This window comes from Mirounga leonina, unplaced genomic scaffold, assembly GCF_011800145.1.
Source record: "Mirounga leonina isolate KUSES-001 unplaced genomic scaffold, KU_Mleo_1.0 Mir_115, whole genome shotgun sequence".
In the NCBI taxonomy this organism is placed as follows: domain Eukaryota; kingdom Metazoa; phylum Chordata; class Mammalia; order Carnivora; family Phocidae; genus Mirounga; species Mirounga leonina.
The window spans coordinates 22,080,591-22,090,111 of record NW_023270268.1 but is presented as its reverse complement, the minus strand read 5'-3'; the positions used below and the strand labels follow the sequence as shown (position 1 = coordinate 22,090,111).

The following is a 9,521-nucleotide window of genomic DNA, read 5'->3' as shown; positions in this document are numbered from 1 at the left end:
GACTTAAACTAGAAAAAAACAAAAACAAAAACAAAAAACAAGAGTAAGCTTTTGCCCTTGTTATTTGCAAGATCACTTGGAGCATAGTAAAGGAAAGATAATTAGTGAAAATATTAGATTCTCCTGTTAAGTTACATTTATAAATCTGTAAACTGAGGGAAAGGGGTCATCTATTTTCCATTTATATATTCTTTCTAGACAGGTAGCAGAACAGTTATGGAATGGAAAAAGATGAATAAGAAACTGAGAAGGAAGGAAAAATGACTTGGTTAAAAACCTAGTCATTTGAGAACTGAATAGTCATTATATGAATATATTCAAATAAGAGAATCCATCAAGGCCATTCAAAAGTCAGAAGGCAAGAGATAAAACAAAACAAAAAGAGTTCTTTAGTTCCTTCTTACAACTAAAAAAATTTTCAGATATTACGTGTATTTTGATTTTCACCCAGAAAGACTCCTATTGCAATTGATCAAGAAATTAACCTATGACACCCTAATTTTTAAAATCTTATTTCACCACACATTTCTAAAATTAAAAAAAATTAGATGTATATTTTTTTGACCAGAGATTGTGAGATAGTAGGAGACAAAATCAGAGACATTTTCCTGCTTTTTCTTAAGTTCTAGATTGCTCTAGAATGAAGTTGGGACCAGGTATCAATGAGAAATTGATGGTCTTAAGTGGTAATTTATGTCAGATCCAAAGGCTCTGATATACTATCTTCAGTTAGCTGGAGTGTTCCAGATCTCACAGGTAGAAAAGTTATCCCCAAGGTTTAGGAATTTACTTTTTATTTAATCTTACTAGGACAATCTAGAGAGCACTGTTTGCAGTTCATCCACTGAGAAGAGTATATGTGAAGAAAGAGTACCCTGGGAATGTGGAGTTACCCAGTGGAATTTATTGATTTTCTGGGCCTGTAGTAGATTCTGGTCATGGCTCCAAGTCTTTAACCCATTCCTGTATCTACACCTTTTGCCCTGAGACTGCATTTCTTCCAATGCAGAGTCTACTTTCCTTGAATCTGGACCAGTCCTGTGAATTGCTTTGGCCAATGAAATGCAGGAGAAGTGACAGCGCCCTATATCTGAGCCTGGGTCTAAAAAGGCACTGTGTTGGGGCCCCTGGATGGCTCAGTCATTAGGCGTCTGCCTTCTGGGGTCGAGCCCCATGTTGGGCTGCCTGCTCAGTGGGGAGCCTGCTCCTCACTCTCCAGCTCCCCGCTGCTTGTGTTCCCTCTCTCACTGTCTCTCTCTGTCAAATAAATACATAAAATTTTAAAAAATAAATAAATAAAATTTTTAAAAAGGCACTGTGTTTCTGCCATGAGAAAAATATTGGCCTACCTGGCTGGGTGATGAGAGACACAGTCACATCAGCCCCAGACTTATGAGAGAGCCCAGGTGATACCAAAGCAAGGCTGTTCTGGTTGACAATCTCAAGACACCAGAGCAATAAATGCTCAAAGCTGGATGTCCTCGATGTTTTGTGGTGGTTATACAGCATTATTGTGACAGAGGATAACTAATATAAGGCACAAATTTCCAGATAGACTGAAAGTAGGGAGTTCTGATTAATCCTTCATGGAACCCTGGATGCTTTATTAAAATAAACAAGAAGACCTTGAAGTAACAAGCTTGCTTAGCTTAATCACTTCCTGGGAGGCATTTATCTAACTGAGTTGATTTGACCTGGGGTCCAAGGTTTCAGCCTTGACTGGTAATATCCGTATGCAGATGTATTTGTGTCCCTTCAAACCTGACAGATAGACAGGTGTCTAGAAGTTATCAAGTTAATGCTTACGCAGGACCTCCTTGCATCAGCATTCTCAAAATTCCATCAAGGAGCTTAGAAGTGGTTTAATAATGGCCACTGACTTATCTGTACTTGCCATCGAGGCAGAATGAGCAAATTTTCCAGTAGAATATAGTTTGTGAATTTAAATACATGTTCTTTTTTTTTTTTGGTCCTGGTATATATGGAATCAATCAGTGTGCCATCCTTTAGAGACTGCCATTCCATTGTCTTCTGGCTTTTACTTCTACTTCTTCCTCTTACTGGAGAAAACAATGGAATTTTGTGAAAGCCCCAGGGGTTTTTGAAACTCAGAGGGACAGGCTTTTACCTCTGAAGAGAAGGGGAATTTGATTGAAAATAGAGGCTACTTATGATTCATTCAGAGGAATTTTTCCTCTCCATCATCTTATTTGCCTAGTGATTTGATCCTATGTGGTTCTTCAGAGCCCACTGTGAGATGATTTGCTTCAGCTGCACTGGATCTTTTTCAAATATTTTCCAAGGACAAACACCCTCCCTACAGGTTTCCTCAGCTGCAATGATTGTCTTGTCTGGGAATTGTATTCTGATTAATTTAACTTTAGCTTCCTTACTGCTTCAGTGGATTCCAAATTTGTCATGGTTTAAAAAATATTCTCTGGGGAAGTTTCATAAAGGAAGTTGGTGAGAACAGGGCTTAGGATTTATTCTGCTGAGCAACCTTTAGAATGTGGCGAGGGGCTGAGAGGCACAGAGAAAAAGGGAGGAATGCCAAATTCTTCCTGATGCATGTTCATAGGTCAGGCATAATTCAGTTCTGCAGAAATTTCAGTGATCATTGTTCTGCATAGAGGTGCTCCATCCAATTGAGGAGAAAGCAGTGAAAACCATGCGATATGTGACTGCAGCCAGCAGGGGGCGGGAGCACCGCAGCCATAAACCACGATCTCTATGGAAGTTGCTTGGACCAAGTATTGCACACTGTTCTGGAGGCCAACTTGTTCTGAACTCAGGGCAAGCCTTTCTTTTTGTAAGATTTTTGCTTTCACTAAGTCTTTTCTGCTGACAGTATAGGCAGTAGATTCTGGATGTCTGGATTTGAAACCCGGCTGCTCCACTTCGTAGCTTTGTCATCTCTATGTACCTCAGTCTTGTCTGAAAAATGGGAAAAGAACAATTGTTGTGGAGATGTGAGGGATGATTGAGCTAACTTACATAATGCATTTGGAACAGTGCCTGGCACTTATTACGTGCCAGATCAATATTAGCTAATAATAGTAGAGCCTTTCCCTTTGCTCTCTACCTTCCTTCCTCCCAGGTCTGATGTAAAAATGAACAAATGTAGCAGTAGGTTATGCAGGCTGATTTCTCTTCATTCTTCAGCACTCATCTCAGAAACACAAAATAAACTGCCAAAAATGCTTATGCTAAGTCTAATAATGAGAAAATATCAAACAAAACCAAACTGAGGGACGTTCTACTCAGTAACTAGATTGCATGCTTCAAAAATGACAAGGTCAGGAAAGACAAAGAAACCGTTCCAGACTGTACAGTACAAAACAGACGCGACACCAGAATGCAGTGTGTGAGCTAGGAATTTATTTTGCTATAAAGTATACGTTAGGACAATTGGTGAAATTTGAATAAGGTCTGTATTAGATCAGTATTAATTTCCTGATTTTGCTAAGTGTAGGCTATGGAGGAGAATGTCCTTGCTTTTAGGAAACACGCACTGGAGTATTTAAGAGTAAAGGGGGCATAATTTCTGTAAGTTACTCTCAAATGGCTTAAAAATGTGTATTTATCTATACATGTATTATATACATGAGAGAGAGTGTATCTGGTATAACATTTAGCACATCCGGATGAAGGGTAAATGAGAATCCTTTGTGCCATTCCTGCAAATTTTTGGAAGCCGGAAACCCCCTGAAAATACAAAAATAAGAAAAAATAGGGACGCCTGGGTGGCTCAGTTGGTTGAGCGATTGCCTTCGGCTCAGGTCATGACCCTGGAATTCCGGGATCGAGTCCCTCATCGGGCTCCCTGCTTGGCAGGGAGTCTGCTTCTCCCTCTGACCCTTCTCCCTCTCATGCTCTCTCTCTATCTCATTCTCTCTCAAATAAATAAATAAAAAAAAATCTTTAAAAAAAAATAAATAAAAACCAAAAATAAAAATGAAATCCCTCATCTTAGATGCTTACTTCTCCAAGAAACTTTTCTGATGTTCCGCTGCCCTGACGTGCTTAGGTGAGGTAGATGTTCCTGCCCTGTGCGTCCCTGACCTGTGGTCTCTCCCTGTCACAACAGCCATTACACTGTAACTGCCCGTTTATGTCATTCAACTGTGAGCCCAACCCAGGAAGGCAGGGACCCCGTTTAATCATTCACCTTTGTATCACCTGAGCCTAGCTAATACCTGGCACAGAGAGGAAACTCATTATGGACTTGCTGAGTGATAAAATAGTGGAACTTGGCCTTATTTCCAAGGTTTGATTTTCTAGGGGCTTGCTGTGAATTTTAGGCTTGCTTTTTAGGTTTTGTAGTGGGGATGTAGCACTTCTAGTCAGGAAGCCGAGCTCTGTCATAGTGTTTATGAGGGAGAGTCTCTTCAGTTTATTTATACCTTAGCTGTGATTCCCTAGCTTGGAGATACAGTGAAGATAGAATTGGAACTCTCTGAAAGAAAACCAAATAATCAGTGGACTCTCTTTGTCTAGGCATTTAATTTGAGGGAATGCCACTGTATATGGTCAAAGACAAGTGTGTTTCGTATTTTTTTTTAAGATCTTATTTATTTATTTGACAGAGAGAGCACCAGCAGGGGGAGCTGCAGGCAGAGGGAGAAGCAGACTCCCCGCTGAGCAGGGAGCCTGTTGTTGGGCTCGATCCCAGGACTCTGGGATCTTGACCTGAGCTGAAGGCAAATGCATAAATGACTGAGCCATCCAGGCGCCCTAAGTGTGTTTAGTATTAAAAAACACATTTTCTTAAAATGTAGCCCCTAAATGCAAACCACGATTTCATTTGGTGTGCAATGAGGAAACAGAATCTGAGCTGGGTGTAGAACTGACTGTAAGGGCATTAGTGAGGAATGTGTGTGTGTGTGTGTGTGTGTTTCCTACTTGTTCCCCTTTTATGGGCAATGTTTGGGATTTTTTTTTTTTAAAGATTTTATTTATTTATTTGACAGAGACAGAGACAGCGAGAGCAGGAACACAAGCAGGGGGAGTGGGAGAGGGAGAAGCAGGCTCCCCGCAGAGCAGGGAGTCTGATGCGGGACTCGATCCCAGGACCCTGGGATCATGACCTGAGCCGAAGGCAGTCGCTTAACCAACTGAGCCACCCAGGCGCCCCAATGTTTGGGATTTTTAAAGGGCAGGTTTGTCTACATATAATAAACTGATGTTAAAATGTAATGTCATAAAGATGCGCCTCACTCCTTTATTTGATTTCCATATTAATTTACTCTCTTCACAGTGTCATTGCAGTCACTGTTTTACCACTATTCATATCTAATATTAACTTTCAAGGTAGGTATTTTGCTATTTGACAAAGATAACAGTGCAATAGATAATCAGCGTTTTTATCTATACTAGAAGCCATAGAAGCCTATCTAGAAAAACTTCAAAAGGGTGCACATGATTCTAGACAAGAAACTCAACTAGATCGTAAGAAATGTAAAGCCAAGCCAGGTTTCCTGCTGAGGTTCTTTATTTATAACCTGGTGAACTGGGGCTATAGCATGCATCATCTTTAGAAATCTCTCTGAGGAAGAAAAATTGGATGTAGGGGCTCTGGTGAGTATGAATCAATGAGGAAAATCTCTCCAACTCCCCACACCTCAAAAATAATTCCCTCCTGCATCCCACCAATCAGAGATTCATTTGGAATAACCGGTTCTTCTAAAAACTGCTAGGCAAGTTAAGGTGCCTACCACCTTATACTTCAGTGTGAATTGGCTTACTCGGGCATTATGATTGTGTTTCCTCCAACACCTAACTGAGAAGATGAGATAGTTAGTGGTCTCGATTGGAGGGAATTGGAGGAGGAGTAAAGAGCAACTTTAGAGGAGGAGATATTTTGGAAAAGGTGCTGACCAGGGGAAAGTGCTGAAGTGGGTTGCTTAGGAGAGCTGCAAACAGTATCTTAGCTCTTGGAGTTTGGGGAACAGAGGCAGGAAGAGGAGCAGAAGTGGCCAAGGTTCCTGAAAAAAAAGGATGAAGTAGCCAAAACAGATGTTGACCACACAGGAGTGGTGGCAGGAATACTGCTTAGCATGTCACCAAATAACATGTAAGTTAAGGTTCTGTAATTGTCTCCTTTGGAGACTTACCTGGCTTGTTTCTCTTGAAGAATGAACTGTCCTTCACATCAATGTTGGTCTTAGAATAAAGTATACCCATGTTACTAATCAATGAACACTTAAACATGTAATGTTCCTGACACTTTTACCTTGCCTGTTGATACTTATCTAGGATCTTACCACCTGGAACTTAATTTCTCAACAAAGTTTGCAGAGTACTTGGACAAAACTAACTTCCACTGAACTTTAAAAATAAAATGAACAAATTCCAGAGCAACCAATTGAATAATTCTGTTATATGAACCATCACTATAAATGGCTCATTTATCTAAATGGCATTCAATCTCACATGGACATTCAGGATTTTTAAGAAAGACAATGGCTATTTCTCCGATCCCTAAAAATCCTATAAGATAGGGCAGCAGGTAGAAAACTTTCATTCTTGTCAAAATCAGTCTTAACTTGAGTGTATCACAGTAACTGTGTATCATTGTCACATTCTTGTCCACTCAGGCAGATGCCTTTGGTCCACTTAGTCAACGTTCTAGAACTAGGACCCTTTGCAGTATAAAATCAACAGCTAAAGAGTAGTAAAGGTCAAAGCTCAAAGGAAGAGGGCGCCTGGCTGGCTCAGTTGGTAGAGCATGTGACTCTAGATCTTGGGGTTGTGAGTTTGAGACCCACATTGGGTGTAGAGATGACTCAAAAATAAAATCTAAAAAAAATATATAAATAAATAAATTAGGAAGAAAGAAGGCAAGAAATGGCTGGGAGGAACTTGAACTTGCTGAGGGCTTTGTGGGGAGGGAGAGAAAGGGAGAACGTCTGTTGGGAATGAATAATAGGACACAGCAGAGCACATACTCTTGCAGATTTCCTAGTTATTTGTCATCTGCTCTCATATTTTCCCTAATAGTCTCCCAGGATAACTTAGTAGAGGAAATATACTCTTTTGGGGGGAGAAATAAAGGTTTAAATATGGCTGGTAAAAAAAATAAGGCTGGTAAATACATTTATAGGCCAGTTTAGTCTACCTGCCCTGCCATCACCTTTATTCAGGGGCATGTCGTCTCTCCTCTGGACAGTTACGATTGGCCTGGAATTGCTCTTGTTGCCTCACCCCAATCCTTCAGAGTCATCCCGTGCTCTACTACAGGGGAATTTTTCTAAAATGCAAGTATTATTGTTTGACAGCCCTGCTTAAAAGCTTTTGGTGACTTTATATTTTCTGTGGAATATATCTCCAGGTTTATAGCATTAAGAACCTTTGTATTCTATTCCTCCAACCTTATCTCTTATGATGTCCCTTTATTAATTCTAGCTTCACAGAGTTTTTATAATTTATATCTGAGCTTTCTTATACATGCTTGACAAACTGCTACTCTACCTTTCAGAGGCAAAAATCAGGATTTTTTTTTTTTTATCTTTGGAAGCACCCTCCTCATAGCCCCACCTCTTAACTCCAAGAAGTTCCAAGTGAGTATGTTCATTAATGTTGCCACTCTACCTAGCATACATATCTAACTGCATTTTATTTACAATCTATTGCAATTGTTTTTGCACTTATCTCCATGGTAGATTTTTACCATCTTCAAGGTTGCTATCTAATTTATTTATTTTTGTAGATGTAACACATGGCTCATAATAGGTGCTTAACAATTGTCTATTGAATCAATGAATAACATGTTCATGCTTAAATCCCAGTATTTAGTTAGTAGCTCAATAAGTGAGACTCTGTTTGCCCAGAGTCAGCCCAGCACTGGGGTATGTCCACTGGGAGGTTGGGAAGTGAGGGAACACTGGTTGGAGAGAAGGGTTTGGGTCAATGCAGATGTGGGTTCATTTTTTAGGAGAAAATAAATAATAGCTGGTGGGAGTGTCATTATTACTGAATAGGGAGATATTCACGGTATTATAGAAAAGTAATTATTGTTTGGTTAAGTAAGATGAATGAGAAATATACCATAGTAGAGGTGGCCATGGACAAGTGTTTGGATAGGTATGAAAAACATGGAAATAGAATTAGATATACACGAATTGGTCCACAAGAAAGTGCCTGTTGTGGTCAGCAAGCTGCAGATATGGTGAAGAGCAAGGGGTTCTATGGTTCTGATATTTTGTCAGCTATATTGAGAGGGAGATGAGTGGCATCTGGGATAAGTTTGTGCAGAGAACAAAGACTGTGATCCTATCTTTTTTTTTTTTAGTCTGATCTTATTTATTTGTTAATCTTTAGAAAATCTCATGTTTGACTGGCCTCAGACTTAGAGGTACAAGCTCTCAGGGAAGATAGCCTCTGTCTCTCAGCAATCTGTTCCTGGTGTTTCTTTCTTTTTTTTTTTTTTAAGATTTTATTTATTTATTTGACAGAGAGAGACACAGCGAGAGAGGGAAGACAAGCAGGGGGAGTGGGAGAGGGAGAAGCAGGCTTCCCATGGAGCAGGGAGCCTGATGCGGGGCTCGATCCCAGGACCCTGGGTTCATGACCTGAGCCGAAGGCATGGCGCTTAATGACTGAGCCACCCAGGTGCCCCCCTGGCGTTTTTCTTTGGTCTCCTTCATTGTCTTGGCCAGAAGTTTAGCCTATTCTGCAGCCTCTTCCTTATTTTTCTTAGTACACCATTTCTTCAGAGCAATACACCATTGTTTGTGTTGGAGGGCACAAGATGCTGAGTCTTGGGCGCTTTGGTTCTAGGTTACTTACCTTCTTCATCCGGGGGCATTCTCACAACAGACGGGCAGACATCATCTTCTTTAGAGAGACTGAAAAGCTTGTGGGTTCTGCTAGCTCTTTTGGAACCCCAGGCGATGAGGCACAGTAATATCAGTAAGTCCAGGAATGTTCTTTCCAACTCCCCCCTTTTTTTTACAATGACCAGATTGACAAACTGAGATTGGCATTCACAATGTAACCCCAGATTTGCGCCTTCTTTCTCCAGTCCTCCTTGGTCTGTAGCAGGAATGCCCCTCACTCAGCAGCAGGTGGACACGGCCATGGGTCAGGATAGCCTGCTTCGTGGAGAAGCCTTGTTTGTCATCGCTGCCACTGATTCGGACCACGTAACCCTTCCATTCTTCACCCACGGCAGCAGCAGCAGCAGCTTCTGTGGCCTTACGCTTCTCATAAAAGCTACAAAGTTGGCATTCATCGTCCACTTCAATGAATTTCTGGCAACCAGTAGCTGGGAAAGCGATGTTCAGCTCCATCCTGAAGCAGGCTACCGCTTCCCAGAAGCCACAAAAAAGAGCGAATGTGATCCTATATTTTACTGCATCAGGACTCTCCTCCCCCAAATCTGAGGAACCTTCCCACTCTATGCAGCAATGTCTCAGTGACGATCAGCAATAAAGGTTCATGAATTTTCTATTTATTGGTGCTGTAGCAGCTGCTACAGTTAGAAGCTCAAAGCTTGGTACCTCAGCTGTATACAACTTTCT

At 40.9% G+C, this 9,521-nt stretch overlaps 1 protein-coding gene across 1 annotated transcript; it reads right to left on the bottom strand.

Moving 5' to 3' along the window:
- Positions 1-8,569: 8,569 nt before the first annotated feature.
- Positions 8,570-9,521, bottom strand: LOC117999844 (40S ribosomal protein S6-like). Its single transcript, XM_034989236.1, has one exon. It carries the CDS (start codon positions 9,288-9,290, stop codon positions 8,985-8,987), a length of 306 nt encoding a protein of 101 aa, XP_034845127.1. The 5' UTR covers positions 9,291-9,521; the 3' UTR covers positions 8,570-8,984.

Bases quoted from the DNA above. Each gene is read 5' to 3' on its own strand.
- LOC117999844 (XM_034989236.1), bottom strand. From the start codon at position 9,290: ATGGAGCTGAACATCGCTTTCCCAGCTACTGGTTGCCAGAAATTCATT.